The sequence below is a fragment of the Pelophylax lessonae genome (genome assembly GCF_965119305.1).
Source record: "Pelophylax lessonae genome assembly, chromosome: 6".
NCBI classification, from domain to species: Eukaryota; Metazoa; Chordata; class Amphibia; order Anura; family Ranidae; genus Pelophylax; species Pelophylax lessonae.
The window spans coordinates 42,962,000-42,984,043 of NC_138773.1; the positions used below are offsets into that span (position 1 = coordinate 42,962,000).

Genomic DNA, 22,044 nt, shown 5'->3' on the forward strand with positions numbered 1-22,044 from the left:
CATTCTATTTATCAAAACCCTGAAGCATTCATTGCTTAGATTTAATTTTGTTCAGATCATGTGACTGCTTTTCTTCTATGATCTACATGCCCCAGGTTGGTGGGTGGGTCTAAGCTGTGGCTTGTCACATGTCCTGGTGATATCACTGTGGCTTATTCCTGTTCTGAGAGGAGCGTAATAAAAATGATCACATCACTTCAAGAAAAAAAAAAGTATTATGAGAAAATGCTTTAGAGCAGAACTGCAGCATGAGCTCTTTGATGGCAATGCTGCAGAGTTTGGATCAGCCGGCAGATCATTGCCACCATAAGGAAGTGATTAAAAGTAATGCAACTGGTAGCATGAATAACAGGTGTGTTCTCTGTACTGAAACTTTTTATTTTATTTTTTAAGCAATGACCGGCACATATAGTTAGTGGAACTTTACCCATAACAACTAGATAAAAAAAAAAAAAATCTACTTTAGCAAAGAACCTACATTCCATATTAATAATTATTTGCTGAAGCCCAGAGCCCCTGAGCAGCAGTAGATATTTAGGCTGTCTGCAGATCGGCCTCTAGTGGCTCTGATTTTCGGCACAGTGCCTAAAAATGGAGAGCAACTGAGCATGTGCAGAGCAGGATGAGACAGTGGTATTACTGGGTTTTATACAGTATAGGCACTTCTTTTTAATGTTGTACATGGCTATATCTACAAAAGGGGCCAGCTTGAAGTAATCTAGCAGGGATTTTTAAGTTCCACTTTAGGCATATTCAACAGAGTTTTTAATGAGAATAGGTATGTATTTTTTTGGGGAGGGGGTTACAGACCCTTTTTAACAATCAGACCCTCAATTGATTATATCCCCATAGCTACTTCACCAGACTGAGGAACGGATGGCATCCGACCGCCCATAGAGGAGACCTGACTATGTCTGCTCTGCATAAGCAGAGCAGACACAGACCTGTCACCCACCTGCTCAGCGGGGATCAGCAGCCAGATCTGAGCTGAGCAAGCGCATTGCAGCCAGAGATCGCCCCATGTGAAAATACCCTTACTTTGCAAAACCCTTGCTTTCCTTTCTCACCTGAAGGAATTATCCCTGGCTTGTCAGTACGAACACCTTTATTGTAATTTCTCTGGATGACATAAATTGACCTATTTCTATTCTACACATGCTGTATCCACCTTCCTTTTGCTCCCCTTGGGTCTTCCCTGGTCCCGCTCCTACAGCTCCGGGGCCAGACGTTCCTAACTGTTACTAACTGGGAAGGTTGCCACAGTATTTAAGACGAGTATTCAGCCAATTTTACATGTTTTAGTCAGTCATTTCAAGTTTTTAAGATGTCCTTTTTTCAATCATGTACCGACATCTGAAACTTTTTAACCTCCCTGGCGGTATGATTCTTTTGGATTTTAGGTGCCGAAAGCGGTACCATTATTTTGCATGTAATTCTTGTGGAATGAGCAGCCCAAACCAACTATATACATTTATTTTATATATATATATATATATATATATATATATATATATATATATATATATATATATATATATATATATATATATATATATATAGTTGGTTTGGGCTGCTCATTCACAAGAATTATATATATATATATAAGTACAGGAAAGGGCACTGGGGGGCAAACTAATATGATTTTTTTTTTTATTTTGAATAGTATCAGTGTGTTTGGTGTGTTTTTTTACATTTGAATTTGCCGCCGGTTCCACCCCCCTGCGAACGTCACGTTGCAGGAGACGGAAGCTGAGGCACGGAGACGATCGGGAGGAAGATCGGCCATGAGACACCGCCGGGACACATCGCTGGATCCCGGTGACAAGGTAAGTAACCCTGCTTAAAGGATCCAGCGATGCTTCTGGCAGTACCCCGAGTGTGGCTCGGGGTTACCGCTTTTGGCTCTGAAATGTAACCCCGAGCCACGCTCGGGAATACTGCTAAGTAAGTTAAGCCTGTATCAATCGTTGGAACTTCTATTATTCGGCTTGGGAGTATTCTATCTGCATTTGATGAATAATGACGACCATTGTATTTACTTCTTAATAAATCCACCAGCTATGTCTAACTTGTATTCAGTGGCCATGTGTGGTACACCTCATTTAACGTTCCAGGGTTTCCCAATAGGAAAGGTCTAATCATAATTTTTTTTTTTTTTTTTTTTTTAAACCAAGCTTAAAAAAAAAAAAAAAAAAAAAAAAACATGTATTTTACGTTTTTTGAAGTGAACGTTCCATCAGGGCTTAAAACTGCCAGATGAAGGATATCTGGGTAAGCCCTGATATGGGAGTCCTTCCGACTCCACCAAAACTCATTGGCTTGTTTTACAGTCTTTGATCAACATATTTGGACTTTAACCATCAGTTGGGTGCTCTTTTCTCTATACCAAAGATGTAGACAGCTCAGCGAGATCTAAACCCAATCTATTCAAACTAAAGAAAAAGCTTTGGCTTGAGTTGGTCTTGATTTATGTTCTGCCTGTTATATCATGCAGTGGTCTGCGATCACCATCATCTCCTATCCATGAAGAGGATGAGGACATGTCTGGAGGGTGTGATGGCGAAAGGCCACCCCTGCTTGGATCACTCAGCAGAGACCCCTCACACACAGAGGTGGGTGCTAGTCTTGTGTCCTCCTCTTAGGATGTCTTTTAGGACTGTTGTCTGACCCTCTTATTGTCTTGTAGACCATCTCATCCGCTGACACTCCAGAGATTGTCTCTGCACATCGAGGTGAGAAGTTGTAGTCCACATTGTAATTCTTATCTCTGTGAATGTTCCTAAAATGTGTAATATCCTCCCCTTTGCCTTATTTCTCAGAGTCCCGATCTCAGTCTCAGCTCAGTGAAGAGATTGAAAGTCCAGAATCCCAGGAGCTCAAGGATGATGATGCCCAGGATGTGACAGGTTCTCGTTTTTTTTTTTTTTTTTTTTTTTACTTCTTCTTGTTATTAGACTGCTGGCTTTTAAAGCTCAAATCCAGCCAAAACTTGGCGGGTTGTAACCATTTTGTTGGGTTTTTTTTTTTATTGCTGTCTGTATACCTGTTGGAGATTTAACTTCCTGTTCCGGTGACTACATCGGAAGGGAGGATGTCTCCCCAACAAGGATAAAATAAAACCTGCAGGCATGCTAGCCCTTCACCACTTTGCTATGTAATATACATAAAGAAGGTGAAAGGAAAAATATCAGACTGTACAGGCCGGAGAGCGAAGCATAAACTCAATCAATAAAGAATTCCATATTTTATTTATCAAATAAAATATGGAGTTTTTTATTGGGTTTATGCTTCTCTCTGGCCTGTACAGTGAGATATTTTTCTCCCCCCCTATGTGTGTGTGTGTGTGTGTGTGTGTGTGTGTGTGTGTGTGTGTGTGTGTGTATATATATATATATATATATATATATATATATATATATAGTGTGTGTGTGTGTGTATATATATATATATATATATATATATATATATATATATATATATATATATATATAGTGTGTGTGTGTTTTTTTTATATATATATATATATATATATATATATATATATATATATATATATATATATATATATATAATATATGTGTGTGTGAACTTTTTGACCTTTTTTTTGACCTTTTGCCACATTTCAGGCTCCAAACATAAAGATATAAAACTGTAATTTTTTTTGTGAAGAATCAACAAGTGGGACACAATCATGAAGTGGAACGAAATTTATTGGATATTTCAAACTTTTTTAACAAATAAAAAACTGAAAAATTGGGCGTGCAAAATTATTCAGCCTTTGTAGCGCCACCTTTTGCTGTGATTACAGCTGTAAGTCGCTTGGGGTATGTCTCTATTAGTTTTCCACATCGAGAGACTGAAATTTTTGCCCATTCCTCCTTGCAAAACAGCTCGAGCTCAGTGAGGTTGGATGGAGAGCGTTTTGTGAACAGCAGTTTTCAGTTCTTTCCACGGATTCTCGATTGGATTCAGCTCTGGACTTTGACTTGGCCATTCTAACACCTGGATATGTTTATTTGTGAACCATTCCATTGTAGATTTTGCTTTATGTTTTGGATCATTGTCTTGTTGGAAGACAAATCTCCATCCCAGTCTCAAGTCTTTTGCAGACTCCATCAGGTTTTCTTCCAGAATGGTCCTGTATTTGGCTCCATCCATCTTCCCATCAATTTTAACCATCTTCCCTGTCCCTGCTGAAGAAAAGCAGGCCCAAACCATGATGCTGCCACCACCATGTTTGACAGTGGGGATGGTGTGTTCAGGGTGATGAGCTGTGTTGCTTTTACGCCAAACATAACGTTTTGCATTGTTGCCAAAAAGTTCAATTTTGGTTTCATCTGACCAGAGCACCTTCTTCCACATGTTTGGTGTCTCCCAGGTGGCTTGTGACAAACTTTAAACGACACTTTTTATGGATATCTTTAAGAAATGGCTTTCTTCTTGCCACTCTTCCATAAAGGCCAGATTTGTGCAGTATACGACTGATTGTTGTCCTATGGACAGAGTCTCCCACCTCAGCTGTAGATCTCTGCAGTTCATCCAGAGTGATCATGGGCCTCTTGGCTGCATCTCTGATCAGTCTTCTCCTTGTATGAGCTGAAAGTTTAGAGGGACGGCCAGGTCTTTGTAGATTTGCAGTGGTCTGATACTCCTTCCATTTCAATATTATCGCTTGCACAGTGCTCCTTGGGATGTTTAAAGCTTGGGAAATCTTTTTGTATCCAAATCTGGCTTTAAACTTCTCCACAACAGTATCTCGGACCTGCCTGGTGTGTTCCTTGTTCTTCATGATGCTCTCTGCGCTTTAAACGGACCTCTGAGACTATCACAGTGCAGGTGCATTTATACGGAGACTTGATTACACACAGGTGGATTCTATTTATCATCATTGGTCATTTAGGTCAACATTGGATCATTCAGAGATCCTCCCTGAACTTCTGGAGAGAGTTTGCTGCACTGAAAGTAAAGGGGCTGAATAATTTTGCACGCCCAATTTTTCAGTTTTTTTATTTGTTAAAGTTTGAAATATCCAATAAATTTCGTTCCATGATTGTGTCCCACTTGTTGTTGATTCTTCACAAAAAAATACAGTTTTATATCTTTATGTTTTGAAGCCTGAAATGTGGCAAAAGGTCGAAAAGTTCAAGGGGGTTGAATACTTTCGCAAGGCACTGTGTGTTTGTGTATATGTGTATGTGTATATATATAATGTGTGTGTGTGTGTGTGTCCCGGTTTGTGAGGTTTGGTTCATTTCCTTCTCGCAAACAATGGTGCATATTTATTTATTTTCTCTAGATCAAACCTTTTGCCATTTTGTCTAGATTTTTTTTTTTTTTTTATTTACATCTTTCTCCCTTGCAAGGAGGGAAAGGTACAATGTATCCACTCCATTCAGAGGAAAAAGAGAACGCATGGGTGGGCTGCATAGTGACTGATCACTGTGATAGCCAATCAAAGGCCACCGTGATCAGGTACCAGATCCCGATTGTTAGTACAAGACCCCGGACTCTTCATGAGAGCCTGGTCTCTGTGCTGGGAGCTCGCTGTACAGGTACGCATACAGTGCTGTAAAGTGTTTGCCCCCTTCCTGGATTTTCTTTTATTTTTTTGCATATTTGTCACACTGTAAGGCTACATTCACACCTGAGCGTAGCGTTTCCGCGCGTTTTTTACCGCGATTTTACTGCAATTTTTTACCGCGATTTACAGGCGTTTTTACAGGCATTTTTTGTGCAGGCGTTTTTAGATTGAATAGAGACCAATGGAAAACGCCTGTAATCTGCCCAAAAAGAAGCTCATGTACTTTTTTGGAGCGTATTGCGTCCCGTGATTTTGTTTGCGCGATGTTGCCGCGATTCGGCGGGCGTAAATCGCGGCAACATCGCTCGGCGTTTGGGGGGCTATTGCAAATCAACGGGCAACGCTAGGAATCCCGCGATTTGCAATAAATCTCCGAATCGCGGGCGGAACCGCGGCGGTTCTGCCCGTGATCATACGCTGACATGTGAATGCAGCCTAAATTATTCAGATCAAACAAACAAACAAATATTAATATTACACAAAGATAACCCGAGTAAATCCAAAATCAATTTTTTGAAATGTCATTTATAATGGTGAAAAAAAAGCTGTCTAAACCTGCCTGCCCTATGTGAAAAAGTAATTACCCCCTAAACCGAATACCTGGTTGTACCACCCTTGGCGGCATCAACTGCAATCAAGCGTTTGCGATAACTTGCAAGAAGTCTGTCCCATCGCTGTGGAGGAATATTGGCCCACTCTCCTTTGCAGAATTATATAAATTAAACCACAATTAATGGTTTTCCAGCATAAACGGCCTGTTTAGTGTCCTGTCACAGCATCTCAATCGGATTTAAGTCTGGACTTTGACCAGGCCACTCCAATATTTGCATATTAGATGAGCATCATAATGCAGCTGATTGCATCTGTATTCTCCAATGTGACTGCTGTACTGCACAGACTAACTTTTTGCTTCCATTCCTCCCTTCCTACAGCGCTGGGGCCTGACTCCTGCTCCATTGGCATTGATGAATGACAGGTGAGAGTTTTTCTCATTCACCTTTTCTGATTTGCTAAGGATTCTTAGTAATGTGTGATCAGCTTCCTGTTCTTGGAGTTAAAGGATATATATATATATATATATATATATATATACATACATACAGTCTTCAAGTGACTTAAATTGCCTTTATAGGGCAACATACACAACTGAGACTGTCAATAACCTGCTGTGGGGTGGGGGGTGGGGCATCTCCTGTGATTGTTTGGTGTATGCATGCCATAGCCATGGACTGTCAGAAGTGACTCCTACAGATTGTAGGGGAATGAGAGAGGAGACAGAAATAACACTCTGTCCTTTGGACAGAGGCAAGTATATGCTGTAGAAGGTTATGCTTTGTGAATTTATTTTATTTCAGATGTTTGTAAATACTTTAAAGCTGAACTCCAGACAAATGTTTAACTGAATAGATGAAGTCCATATAAAGGGAGCTTTTTTATTTGCCAAAGGACTTGTGTTTCTATCATTGCAGCTGTGAGATTTGCACTGTCAAGCAGGGCTGGAGACCTAATATTTGTATGCTGCCGTTGGGTAATGCAGATCTTGCCCCTCTCTGAGCCTCTGGCTGCACAGTGAAAGGAGAAGCAGCAGAAGGGGGGTCATCTTTTTAGCACTTTGCTCTTTCCTCCTGTCAACATGCTCCCTTGTAAGCAAGATAGAGGGTGAGAAGTATTCAATACAGATGGTCCCCGGGTTACAAACAAGATAGGACTGTAGGTTTGTTCTTAAGTCAAATTTGTTTGTAAGTTGAAACCGGTACATTTTTTAAGTTTAGCTCCAGCCAAAATAATACATAGAAGCTTTACCCTTACACATTATATAGTCTACATGCACTTAACATGAAGAAACTGATGGTCCAGAAAAGTATCAAGGGTCCATGTTACTCTTGTTTTCATGATTTATTTAGTAGGTTGTCCCAGCGGTGGATTCGCTTTTATGGGCAGCAGGAGAGGTGCCCACCCCCCTCCCGCTGCTTCCCGGTCCTTTCTGGTTCTGGACAGGAAGTCGAGTGAGGGCAAGATGGCCCCCACTCGACTCTATGCCCTTGGAGGACCGGAGCGACATCTGATGTCTCGTCCAACAGCCTTAAAGAGCCCTTTTTTTTTTTTTTTGACACCCCCCCCACAGGTGGAAGGAAAGAAAATTGCTTAATTGCCCCATCAACACGACTGAATCCCTCCCACAGCGCTATTGTGGTCTTGCCATTTGGGAACCTTCCCTGCCAGCAGAGCACAATGATCACTTGTGAGGGCTATAGCCAACAGCCATCACCAAAAAAAAAAAAAAAAACTGACTGGCTGGTTTGTAGATGTACTGTATGTAGATAGATGGATTAAAATCAGGTGGTCCTTGCTGAACCAGCAGAGATCCGATTCATCTATGGCCGGCTTTAGTGTCACAAAGAAGGAGAGAGGAAAAAATGTGTAAAGAAGGGCAGGTCTTTATTCTCAGCCCCCTGACACCTTTTGGGCAGGTCTTTATTCTCAGCCCCCTGACACCTTTTGGGCAGATCTTTATTCTCAGCCCCCTGACACCTTTTGGGCAGGTCTTTTATTCTCAGCCCCCTGACACCTTTTGGGCAGGTCTTTTATTCTCAGCCCCCTGACCCCTTTTGGACAGGTCTTTATTCTCAGCCCCCTGACACCTTTTGGGCAGGTCTTTATTCTCAGCCCCCTGACCCCTTTTGGACAGGTCTTTATTCTCAGCCCCCTGACACCTTTTGGGCAGATCTTTTATTCTCAGCCCCCTGACACCTTTTGGGCAGGTCTTTATTCTCAGCCCCCTGACACCTTTTGGGCAGGTCTTTATTCTCAGCCCCCTGACACCTTTTGGGCAGGTCTTTATTCTCAGCCCCCTGACACCTTTTGGGCAGGTCTTTATTCTCAGCCCCCTGACACCTTTTGGGCAGGTCTTTATTCTCAGCCCCCTGACACCATTTGGAATAGTACAGTGTTGAGTCTTATCAACCATAACTTTGTAAACCGTTTGAATCTGAAATATTAAACATGTTGAATTAGTGACAGGTCCACTTTAATCCATTAATTTTCTGTTTTTGTTTGTTCCTCATTTGCAGGTCGTTTTCACGAAGAAGAAGCAAACAAATTTCCCTGTCCATCCCTCCTGTTAAGCACATTGGGTATTCCAGAGGGAGGAAAGGATGTCCTCCTCTTCTCCGATCCTTTACATTCCAGGGGAGCACAACGAGAGACCCGTGCATCCTGTCCCAACTTGTGGTCGCCTTTATAGCGATGCTACACTATGCCGTGCCAGGCTGTGTATATGTATATATATGTCAGTTTAGTGCCAGCTTTATGTGCCATGCAACAGCAGTGTGTGTTTTACCAGCCTTATGTGTACAGCTGTGTGCCGGCCTGCATGTCCGCATTGCTGTGTATATATGTGGTGGTGTGAGGCTCAGTGCCCTGTCCTTTGATGGGGACAGAGGGATAGCTGACCCCTCTTATGTCCTGTGTACTTGTGGGGACTTTTCAGGGCGGGGCACCACATTTACAAGGCCTGTCACTGCGTTATGACCCCCCCCCCCCACCACACAGCTCAGTGTATATTGTACGGTACATAGCTGACCTTGGCCCAGATGTTTAAGGGGCTGGTCCATTTCACTCCACCAGCCAGGGATGGGAGGGGATATGCAAATTACACTTAATTTAGACCTCTATCGTTTTCAGGTTGAAAGTCCCAGTCGTAGAACTTCTGGGTCCCACCAACCTGCTCCTCCCTCCTCCCCAATAATAGGATGGCACGGTAGAGGGGAGCTCCCAATATTGGGGAGAGGAGGTATCAGCATGTGGTCCTAGAATTCATATGTGTATTTCAGTATGGAGATTAATGTCATGGAGGTGATGGTAGAATTCGTTCTACCCCACTCCCACCGATCCTCCTCAGCTGGTGATAAGGGGATTTGATATGGAAGTAGGGGTAGTGTCCTTTTTCATCCCACCAATTCCCATCAGCTGGAAATGAATGGGCTTTCCCTTTTTTAAAGTGGAACTCCAGTTAAACTTCCATATAACCTCCTGAAGAGTTTTGAGGCAGGTTTGAGGTTTACCCTCACTTCCTGTCTTGGTGCTCAGCTATTACCAGGATAGGAAGTGTAGGGAAATCAATGGGTGGCAGATGGCAAGATGACCGTTCCAACCCTTCAGTCTATCCAAAACTAAATAGGTTCATAGTTGGAGTTCCTTTTTACATATAGAAGCATGAAACAACCATTTTTGGAATTGGTCCCTGTGCACCTATGGTTGTTGGTAGAGGCCTCTATTAGAGGAAACCTGCCAAGAGAAGAGATCTGAAGGCTGGCACTGCTCACCTCTCCTCAACAGACCTGAAGGCTGATACTACTCACCCCTCCTGAACAGACGAGTCCCCTGGCCGTCATGCTGACTTTGGCTGCTTTGAATCACTGACCCAGAAGAACTTCTGACTTTGCTGATCTGCATACTTGTCCCAGGTCTGGAATTCAGAGTCTTGAAGCCAGGGCTTCAGCATAATAGCCAGGCATTCGGTATTTTTCATAAGGTCAGCCACCATATTTCTGTCATGAGAGGTTTCCTTTGTTACTGTTTTCTGGCAAAGCCGTGATCATGGCTGCCTTCCATTGTGACGGTTGTATGGATGAGTTTATTAAGGTGGAACTATGGGCAACATAAAAATGACATATGATGTAGTTTGTCAGTAGCATTAACACAAGTTTTTTTTTTTTTTTGAGTCCCCGTAATTTAATTTTATTACCTGTTGATCCTACCAGTAGATCTGTGTTTTTTCAACTAGTAGGTACAGGGGTTAGTACAAATTAGGCATCAACTGATATCGGTTTTTCGTTGCCTATACGGATATTTTGGCCATCACATATCGGTCGATATGGGCAGATATTTTGTACATCCTATGTCAGGGTCTGAGACTTGTCTTCTCCTCCAACCATTAGGTGGTGATGCTCATGTAAGGGTAAAATGATGTCACATAGCATAATTCCGTTTACATATGTTATTGAATAGGCCACTCACATATGTACAAAATATAGATATAAGCAATTCCACATTAGCAGATCGGTATCGCTCACCCACTTGCCGTAAGTGATATCTGGGTGATACCGCTCTGTTCAGCATTCACTCAATACTGCTCTGTCTCTCACCCGCTCCATCTCCCACCCACCCGATACCGATCCGTCTCTCACCCACTTGCTGTAAGCGACACCCAGGTGATACCGCTCCGTCCGGCATACGATCTCGGAGGTCACGTGCGTGGTCACGCCTGGCGTGACCACGTGACCTCCGAGATCATCATTGTGTGCTGGATGGACGTAGTGGTATCACCTGGGTGTCACTTAGGTCAAGTGGGTGAGAGACGGATCGGTATCGGGTGGGTGGGAGATGGAGTGGGTGAGAGCAGTATTGAGTGGATGCGAACGGAGTGGTATCACTTAAGGCAAGTGGGGGAGTGATACCGATCTGCCAGCAGACCTGCTAATGTGGAATTGCTTATATCTTTAATTTGTACATATGTGAGTGACCTATTCAATAACATTTGTAAACAGAATTATGCTATGTGACATCATTTTACCCTTACATGAGCATTATTTGGAATATCGGCCAGTTCCGGGGCCGATACAAATATATCGGCAAAAGTCCATGTCGGCCCTCGATATATCGGCCTTGCCGATAATCGGTCGACCACTAGTACAAATCTTATACCACCTAAACCAAAGAAGCCCTTTTTGAAGGGAAAAAATGTATTCATCCATGGCTTGCCTTAGGCAGCAACAGAAACATTTTGGGGAAAGAAGTTGCTGCCACTGCCTAAAGTCAAGCCATAGATGAAGGCAAGAAAATTGCTCAATTCCCCCACCAACACTGACTGTGTTGCTGGGGGTTTGACTTCAGCAATGCTATTGTGTTTTTCCGGCAGGGAGTCTTCTACCCCCCCCATCCCCCACTGGCAGAATACAATGATCACTGCTAGAGGCTTTAGTTGCTGGCAGTGATCGCATGTAAAAAGAAAAATCTGCCAGGCTGTTTGTACCCAAGTCGATGATCAGCCTGCCTATACATGGATCGAATCTTGGATGGTCTCTGCTGAACTGGCCGAATTTTGATCCATGTATAGCCAACTTAAAAAGTGTTTATATATTTTTTTCCTGCTGTGTTACAAAAATGCACAAATGCTTCCCTTTTTAATTTATAAATAACTTTGTAATATTTTGTGCCAAAAATGTAATCCTAGTGTCATAAATGGGGAAAAATTATTGAATAAAACGTATACTTTATATCTACAGTAACACAGATATTATTTTTCCTTTTGAAAAATGAACACCTATTAAAGTGAAAAAAAGGTTAATTTTTTTTTTTTTTTGTTTATAGGTTGCATAGAATTTTTTTTATTTTTTTTTTTTTTTGCAAGACAATTTTACAAGAAGCCTGATTTTTGTTTTGTAAAAAAATATATAAAATCTATTGCTTAATGTCCTAATAAACAGGCAGAATTATTTTTATCTACAGTAACACATTTCTTTTTAAACTAAAACAGATGAAAGGAGAAAAAAAAAAACACAGTAAAGGCGCCCATAGCATAAGTATAACTATTGCTCAAGTTTGCATTGAGTTATCATGTGTGAGGGCTGAACTGGTTAAAGTCCTTCTAATGGTGGCCATACGTATACGCTTTGATAAATTATCAATTTTTAATTCTGAATATCTCTTCTAATATAGGAATAATTAATCTATAGCTGAAAACCAATTTTTTTTTTTTTTTTTTTGACAAGCCACACTTGATTGTGAGTGGGAGTTAAAAATAATGGATCTGTTGGCATGATCACAAGGTAAAAAAAAACACTGTGTACAGGTGCATTAAGAGATAAGAAAACTGCCGTGTTAATGTTGGTGACTCATTTCCTTATGTGTTTTTCTTTTTTTTTTTGCCCATAGTTCCTCTTTAAGACAAACTGCAGTATGCAGTAACCCAGAGCAACCAGTCAGAATTCCCCTCTCACTGACATGACGGACTGGGGTAATCTGGTTTTTCTGGGTTGCCAATCTTTGCACTGTTACTAAATAGGCCCATTTAAATGAATAACACTAAAGGTAGATGGTTGTCTTTACCCTGCAGTGATGGCGGTAACACATTTACTGACTGTACAAAAGAATTATACTGAAATTGAGGAAATGAGAACATTTTTAAATGATTTTTGTCCATTTATGCATAATCTGAATAATAAAAGTGAAATAAAAAAACAAATTTGGCTATATTTTATTATTTTTTTTCCATACATTTACAGATTCTGTGATGTCTCTTCTAAGTCTTAAAGTAGGAGTAAACTCCCATGCATCATTTTTACTATAGGTACTGTAAATTTATCCTAAACTTTTTAGAGATTTTTACTGTACATGCAGCAAGTGACGTCGCTGTTGCATGCGCTCTTAAGGACTGGCCACCCGGGCCCTTCTTTCAGAGTCCTGTGCTGTAAACGGCAGCTCCCACATGGGAGTAACTCCGGCCACACACACACACACAGCCGGAGTCCGCGAACCTGGAATGAAGACCGGGTGAGGATGGAAGCCCTGCCCAGGGGTGACAGCCTGCCGCTGGAAGACTTAGTTCTAAAGGAAGTTTTACATAATGTGCGAGTATGCGATGCACATTATGGCTTTACCTTTGCAGGTTGCAAAAAAAAAAAAAAAAAAACCCAAAGCAGTTTACTACCGCTTTAATTGTTTATACCTGGAGAGCAGCTATTGTATTGCTATTGTAAAGTCCAAAATGTCCATATCTGAATATGTACATCAGTCCATGAAATATCAGATATTGTTGATTGAATATTCTCCACATCACATGGAAAATGTGTCCCCATTTCCCCATAAGATGTACACCGCCAACAATATTCGCCGAGCATGAGAGTACCCAAAGTTTTGTCGTGATGACGAAACGCATTGGGATGTGGCTGCACAACAACCCAGAAGTGACCAGACACGTAGCACTAGAAGTGACGTTCCAGTAGGTAGCAGTATTGGTCGGGTGAGGCACAGAAGTTTTGTTTACTGGGTCCCCTGCGGCCCTGATATGCTGGCTTCTTTGTACATTACTGCGATTCATTGATTTAACTCATGTGAGTGCAAAACTTTGCTTTACTTTTTCTTTTTTTTTTTTTTACATTTTATTAATAAATTTATTGTACGTTATTGCACTAGTGGAGTATTTCCTTTTATGTTTCATATACACTGGAGTTTGATAGTCACCTCTTAGATTGGAGCATGTTGCTGGATTATTCACAACCCTGAGGGGTGCAAAGTTATATTGCCGAGCATGAGAGTTTGAGGCAAATATTATTGGGGAGTGTACATCTTATGGGGAAATGGTGACGCGTTTTGCACGCGGTGTGGAGAATATTCAATCAACAATAGCTTATATTTCATGGACTGATTTATGTACATATTCAGCTATGGATATGTTCATTTTGGACTTTATTATCACTGGGTGTCATTTTATTGTGAGATTTATTATTGCTTAGTGCCACTATTTACCTTTATTTTCACATTGTTGGTAGATCTGTTATTTATTATTTTTTATAATATGTAAAGTGGCAGCTATATTTTGTTTACATTCCTTATTTCACTCACTTTGGCGCAGTGGTAGGATCCATTGTGTAGCTAGGACTGATTTTTGGATCCTGATGAGGTTTAGCAGTGCTATTGTGCCTGAAAGACATTTATATTCTGTGAAAAGTGATGTCATGCCTGTGACAACAGAAGATCGGATGCTGAGAGACCTGAGCAACAAACCATACAATTTATATACAGGTACAGCTCATAAAATTAAATTATACTATCATCAAAAAGTTAATTTTTCTCTTTCGTTCACTGACAGACACAACTTCAAGTCTAAAGACCATTGTCTTATGCTCTTGATCTCTAGAAGTAGAGCACAATCCAATGGTCTGAAGACTTGAAGCTGTGTCTGGCAGTGAACCTCAGAGAAAAGGATTTTACGGTAAGACAAAAATCCAGTTATTTCAGTAATTCAATTCAAAAAGTGAAACTCCTATATATTAAATAGAGGTGTTACACACTCCGAGATATATTTCCAGTTTTTCTTTCTTTTAATTTTGACGATTATGGCTTACAGCTATTGAAAACCCAATATTCAGTATCTCAGAAAATTAGAATATTGCAGGAGACCAATTAAAAAAAAAAAAAAAAGATTTTTATTACAGAAATGTTGGCTTACTGAAAAGTATGTCCGTGCACAGTAAGTCTAGTATGCACTCAATACTTGATCGGGCCTCTTTTGTTTGAATTATTGCATCAATGTGGCGTGGCATGGAGGTGATCAGCTTGTGGCATTGCTGAGGTATTATGGATTCCCAGGTTGCTTGGATAGTGGTCTTCAGCTTATCTACATTTTTGGATCTGGTGTCCCTCATCTTCCTCTACAATACCCCACTGATTTTCTCTTGGGTTTAGGTCAGGCGAGTTTGCTGGCCAATCAAGCACAGTGATTTCATGAAACCAGGTTATGGTACTTTTTGGCAGTGTGGGCAGGTGCCAAGTCCTGTTGGGAAATGAAATCCGCATCTCCATAAAGCTGGTCAGCAGAGGGAAGCATTAAGTGCTCTAGAATGGTCCTGGTAGAGGGCTGCGCTGACTTTGGACTTGATAAAACACAGTCGATTAACACCAGCAGATGACATGGCTCCCCAAATCCTCACGGACTGTGGAAAATGTTGCATTTCGTTTGGAAATCAAGGTCCCAGAGTCTGGTGAGGCAGAGAATCCAAGTTTCATGAGGTCCAGTGTGAATTTTCCACATTCTGTGATGATTTTGGGCGCTATGAAATTTGATTATAGGTTGAGACAAGTACACGCTATAGAGGGATATGCTTTGTTCAGATTTCATGTCTGAGGTGTACAACCACTTTAATTTGTGTTTTTTATATGTTTGATGTTTTAGCATTAATGGGGAAGTTTTTCATGTACTATAGGTTTGTTATTGCACTTTGTACTGCTTGATTAAATAACCTTGTTTTGTTGGTTTTTGCATTACTTCCTGTTTGTAGTTCTGTGTCGTTAGGCACATAATTTATGGAGCCACACTGTAAGATTTAACATAGTAAAGTGCAATTGTAAAAACGGTTGTCAGTGCAATTTAAGGCTGAATTCCATGGAAGCAGCTCTAACTACACAGATTGGCAGGTAAATCATCTCCGATATATATGTAGCTAAAGAATTTGTGTATCTGTCTATCCGACCCTGAGACTTACACAGTTCTGCCATGCCACCCACCCAGGACACCCACTGCAGGAGACATGATTTCTTTCGTTCATTGAAGGGACACTGCTCCATATCATCTTTGACCCTTGGGTTATGCTGCTCCCCATAGGAGTAGGACACTAGGCGGAAAAAAGTTCGACTACACCCATAGGGCAGTCCTAGGGGGTATACTCCCACTTCCTGCTCTAGTTCTTCAGTTTTTTTTTTTTTTCTGCCTAGTCAGGAGTAAGGACCTAGTTCTTTCCTGGGATCTCTGATCCTGGCATTTTTTTTTTTTTTTTTTTCTTTTTTAAACTGAATTTTTTTTCTTCTTTATTATTTCTGTTCCTGAGAACTACAATCAGCTGCCAGACTGGGCGACAGACTGGATATCCTAGATCCTTACGGTCTTCCCAGTCTGGCCAGTGAGCACGCCCAGGCATGTTCGGTCGGCCGTGACATAGCCCCATTGGACGGGGGCTGGTTGGTTAAACGCCTCGCTATGATGAATAGCCCTGGTCACGATCTGAGTTGCAGCATACTTCTGGCCCGCAGCACCCCCCATTCCAAGATTGGGAGGTGGTCTGCCCGGAGTGGTGCCCACCCGGTTCCATGCGTGGTAAGTAGTGTCCCCCTACCCCTCTCCCTTTGTTGTCCCTCCCTGGGATGGTCAGAACCCCGGGTTCCCTTCCATTCCCCCAACCCTTCTAAACAGTCACATTGGGTCTTTTGGCTCCAACCCCCCTTCCTTGGGTGAGGTAGGCGCTGGCTTTGCCACATGCTCCAGAAGGGGGGGGGGGGGGTGAATGTGGTTGTTGCTTACCGGATCGCACACGGGGGGTTTGAACGGGTTTCCAGCCCCCTGGGGGTTTGTGACTGGGGCAAGGATGTCCTTTTGACTCTCTGCAGCGGTTATTGGTCTGGGGGGAGGGGGTGGTTCATCAAACGCGGGTCCATGTCTCACGTGGCCGGAAATTTAGGCCGCCGCTTTGCGACCTACTCACGGCTGTTTGAGTGACTGACCAAGCTGTCCGAGCTGCTAATCAAGCTAACAGAGCTGCCTGCGGACTTGCGGCTCATGCGGCCGGATCGGGCCCCAAATTTAGACCACCGCTTTGCGGCCTACTCGCGGCTGGCTGTCTGAGCTGTTGACCAGGCTGACTGGGTTGATAGAGCTGTGGACCGGTATCCGCCTTACCCCCACCCCCTCAAGGAGGGGCCATATGGTCAGCCTGGTGCCCCCCTTACCCCCCCCCCGGGGGACGCTACGTTTTCTTTAGCGTAGTGAAGCAGCCATTATTGCGTGGGTGAGAGTACTCTGCCTACACACCTGCATCACAGCGGGCACCCCCCCTCAAGGGGGCCATGTCCTACTATGTCCTCTATGGAGGGTGACCCTCTTGTGTGTTTTTTTTTTTTTTTTTTTGCAGGTCTAATAGGTGGTCCCTTTGTGGAACTTTAGCCGGCGTCTCCTTTCGGGACTGTGGTCGGCGAGCTCCCCTGCTTATGTTCTCACGGTGAGCTTAACATATAGTTGTGAGACTGAGAGGACCCTGCGCTTATGGAAAAAGTGCTTGAGTGCAACAATATACTAGTGAATTGTGTGTAAAAAGCTGCTAGCTGCAGTGTAAAAGTGCTGAGTGCTCTTTTGAAATGTGTACAACTGTGATTTGCAGCGCTGCTTAAATTGGTTTATAAATATATCAAAAATTCATATAAAATAATAGAATGAATGAAATACTTCATATAAATTAAATAAATAATACAATACATAAAACTCATAAAGTGCTGTAGTATTGGTGAAAATAAATATATGGCTCAATGTCCATTATATCATCGTGTTGCCGTGATGAATCTTTTCACTTGAACTCATGCAGGTGCTAAAGTGCTTGATTTGTGCTTTAACTATCCTTACATGCCTGAAAACTACCATCTATCGGTGAGTAGATAACCAAAGGGGGAGACCCCGAACAAAGCACAAATCAAGCACTTTAGCACCTGCATGAGTTCAAGTGAAAAGATTCATCACGGCAACACGATGATATAATGGACATTGAGCCATATATTTATTTTCACCAATACTACAGCACTTTATGAGTTTTATGTATTGTATTATTTATTTAATTTATATGAAGTATTTCATTCATTCTATTATTTTATATGAATTTTTGATATATTTATAAACCAATTTAAGCAGCGCTGCAAATCACAGTTGTTAACATATAGTTGGACTATCTGGGTCTGTTCTGGACTCGGCCTCAGCCAGGGTAATCCTCCCATGGGACGAGTTCCAAAATCTGTCCACACGAGATCTCTGCTGGAGAGTTCCTTGCTATGTGAAGTGAGGATCCACAGTCTCTAGACTATCTGATCCTGTTGAGCCGGGGGACGTGAAGAACCCTGCTTCAGTGGCTTCACTCTCCGGCGCTTCAACAGGGTGAATCTTCCTTCTCCTGTACTGGACAGTGGTCACCATGGATGCCAGCCTGTCCGGGTGGGGTGGCGTGTTTGACCTGGATTGTGTTCAGGGGGTCTGGCCTCTGGAAGAAGCCAGATCACTGATCGATATACTGGACATCTCATCTCCAGGTGTTTCTTCAGTGGTGTCTCTGGTGGGGGAACTCCTGAGTTGGTCCTGTTGGCCTCTCGTTTCCACAGGAAGGTGTTTGGGTTTTTGGCACGGTCTTGGGATCCTCTGGCTCATGCCACGGATGCCAGGTCTTCTGCCAAGACTCCTGCGTAGGCTCAAGACAGAAGGGAATATGGCCATCCTAGTGGCTCCAGACTGGCCTCGCCGTTCTTGGTACGCAGATCTGTTCCGATTGGTCGTCGATGCTCTTTGGAAACTTCCTCTTGGAGGAGATCTGTTGGCTCAAGGGCCAATCTTCCATCTTGCTTTACAGTCACTGGCTTTAACGGCTTGGCTGTCAAAGCCAAGTGCTGGAGGCTAGAGGGTTGTCTGAATCAGCGATTCCCATGCTGCTGCAAGCTAGTAAATCTAATTTTAGGTACATTTACCATCGCCTTTGAGGAGCGCACTTTGTGGATATGAAGCCCCTGAGGCTGACTCGCTTCTTTTCGGTGATTACGAGTTTTTCTCCAACGAGGTGTTGAGCAGCACCTGGCCTCGGGTACCATCAAGGGCCAAGTTCAACCATTGGCAGTTTGCTTTCTTCCTCCTTAGATCCGCCTTCTGTGGTTTGCACCTTTTGTTCAGGGGGTTCGCCACTGGGCTCCCCAAGTACGGTCTACGTTGACCTCGTGGGATCTCAACTTGGTGCTGTCCGTTCTTCAGTAACTGCCGTTGGAAAATATTTGCGAGATTCCTCTGCTTACATTGTCAGATGGTAGCCTTCTTGGTGGCTTTTCTTCTGCACCAAGGGTGCTGGAGCTGGCAGCTGTCTTGTTGTTCACCTTACTAGTGGTTCATGGAGATAGTGGTGCTTCATTCCTGCCAATTTCCTTCCTAAGGTAGTCTCTGGTTTCCATTTAAATAAAAGCATTGTGTTGCCTTTCCTTGTGTTCTAAGCCTAAAGCGATTGCCTTACATTCTTTGGATGTGGTTTGGGCAATCATGGTGTACCTGGCGGCGACTGAGTCGTTCCCAAAAAAAACAGATTCCCTGTTTGTCCTTAAGGATGGTTCCCGTAATGGGCTGGCCTCATCTGCTGTGACCTTTTCTGATGGGTCAGGCTGACATTGGTGTAGGCCTATTGTATTAAAGGTCAGGATCCTCAGTTTTCCTGTTAAGGCACATTCTACGAGAGCGCTTAGTGCCACGTGGGCCTTCCGTCATCTGGCTTCAGTGGTGCAGGTTTGCAGGAAGCCACCAGGTCGTCCGTGCACACTTTCACAAAATTGTCTAGGGTAGATATGTTGGCATCTGTTGATGCCGCCTTTGGCCGCAAGGTTTATCAGGCTGCTGTTGGAGAGGATTAGTCCTCTTTGAGGGTGTAAATTTTTGCCAGCTGAGCTCAAGTTGTTTTCTGGTTGAGCTCTTGTTTTACCTGCTTGGCTACGTTTAGCCTTTGGAAAGTATGTTTATTGCTGTGTTCTTCCCACCCCTCATATTGACACTGCTTTGGGACATCCCAAGGTTTAAAGAAGATATGGAGCTGTGTCCATCAATGAACTAAAGAGAGAACTGGATGCTTGTCTTACCGTAAAATCATTTTCTCTGATGTTCATTGATGGACACAGCACCTGCCCATCTAATGAGTTGGGGTTTTTGTTCTTCTGACACTGCTTGTTACAAAACTGAAGAGCTAGAGCAGGAAGTGGGAGTACAGTAAACCCCCCTCCATTGCGGGGGGTTACGTTCCGGACCCAGCCGCGAAAAGTGAAATTCCGCGAAATAGAAAAACCCTATTAAAATGCATTGTAGGCATGATTTTTTTTACTGTCACTGTACGTGTAAAAGCATTTTAAGGTCTTTAAACACACTTTTAAAACAATAGAAACTAATTTAAACACATAAAAGATACTAAGAGACAGCGCAAGAGCTATGAAAAACACAAAAATCTTTCATTTTTAATGATTTATATAGTAAAATAACATTACAAAAAAAAACGCGAATTACCGGGACCGCAAAAACTGAACTGCGATGTAGCAGGGGATTACTGTATACCCTCTGGGACTGCCCTATGGGTGTAGTCCACCTAGTGTCCTACTTCTTTGGAGAGCAGCATAACCCAAGCATCAAAGAAGATATGGAGCTGTGTCCGTCAATGAACATCAGAGAAAAGGAATTTACGGTAACACAAAAATCCAGTCTGTGATTGGACAGTAAAAGCAGCAGGCTGAGGACAGCTCATCTTTGTCACTCTCCTCTTCTTCTATCAACATGTTTGTTATTGTGACATGAGCGCTGCAGCAAAACTAATTGGCTCCCTGTGCTGCTTCTTCCACTTTGAGCTTGAGCTCTGCTGTGCAGGGATTGGAAGAGGCTAATACCAGGTTACTTTCAGGTACTTACATTGCTTACATTAATAATATTTTTAATCATGTATTTATTGCGGCGCTTCATTATTGTGCATTTTTTTGTTATATCTGTCTAGTTCAGCGGAGCTCCAGCCTTTTCTTCAGCCTTGCATAGCTGTACAGGCTCCTTTCCTCTCCTGAAATTACTCTGTCACTGCACACTGTGAGCTTCTCACAAGGTAAATTAGAAGCTGCAACAAGTCCAATACAGGAGACCCAGCATCAAAAAATAAAAAGCGCACAGGTGATCAAATACCACCAAAAGAAAGCTTTATTTGTGGGGAAAAAAAAGGATATCGATTTTATTTGGGTACAGCGTCGCACTTCCGTGCAATTTTCTGTTAAAATAACGCAATGCTGAATCGTAGAAAATGGCCTTGTCATTAAGGGGGAAGATCTTCCGGACGAGAAGTGGTTAAAGTAAAAACCCTTGAGGCTTTAAGTGTTCTAAAAGATACAGAGAGGGCGCACCAGCCTAGTGCATTATCCCTAAAAATAATTTATTTGAACCAATAAAGCGTAAATTAATCTGCTCACAGATGTCCGGACTAGTAATGCATGTCAAATAATAGCAATCAATTTGTCCATTCCACTTGCTCCAGCGACTTGGGAGGGTATCGCTCAAAACAGGAAATACACATATGTAATGTTTCAAGGTAAAGCGGATCTTCCTTCATTTTTTTCATCGTTCCATCTAATAAATCTTATGCCCTTGTTGTTTTAACTTTGGATAGTAAAGCATTTTTTTTCTGCCTGTAAATACATTCCCACTTCTTCTTTCTTATCTGGCAATTAACCTAGGCGAATGACATCATGCACAGCTCTCTCTCCTTAGAGTTTGCCAGCAAGGGAGGAGGGATAAGTCATAGAAGTCATAGGAGAGCTGCAGAGCTGGAGGGGGCTGGATGAGGTCGGAGAAAACCGGAGACTGCAGAGATCCATGAGTATTCATCAAGAGAGGAGAAATGTGCAGACAAGCAGTAGTGTAAAGGCCCGTACACACGTACCGATCGTCGGCATACAAACGTCGGTGGACGAAGGATCTGCCGATTGTACGCGTGTTAGTATGGTGCCTCCGACAGATGTCTGCGCACAATCCGCGGACAAAAGTCTTTCGTGCAAACATGAAAATATTTGTATGCCGACACCAGAACGGACGATTGTTCGCCTGTCAGTACACAATTCGGCCGACAGACCGCAGATTTGCAAGACTGGGCATGCTCAGAAAA

The 22,044-nt window shown here is 42.6% G+C and overlaps 2 protein-coding genes across 3 annotated transcripts in view; both read left to right on the top strand.

Annotated features, from left to right (window-relative positions):
- MGRN1 (mahogunin ring finger 1) overlaps positions 1-9,121 on the top strand; it is a 34,612-nt gene extending 25,491 nt beyond the window's left edge. For both annotated transcript variants that reach the window (XM_082261335.1, XM_082261336.1), the window contains exons 14-18: positions 2,495-2,612; positions 2,687-2,732; positions 2,820-2,906; positions 6,514-6,557; positions 8,653-9,121. In XM_082261335.1, the coding sequence (XP_082117461.1) occupies positions 2,495-2,612; positions 2,687-2,732; positions 2,820-2,906; positions 6,514-6,554 (292 nt within the window). In that variant the 3' untranslated portion in view covers positions 6,555-6,557; positions 8,653-9,121. The remainder of the gene's footprint in view (positions 1-2,494; positions 2,613-2,686; positions 2,733-2,819; positions 2,907-6,513; positions 6,558-8,652) is intronic.
- The window catches only part of LOC309558550 (E3 ubiquitin-protein ligase TRIM39-like), a gene marked incomplete at its 3' end in the record, with an annotated part of 98,393 nt that overhangs the window by 70,532 nt on the left and 5,817 nt on the right, over positions 1-22,044 (top strand). The window lies entirely within an intron of this gene.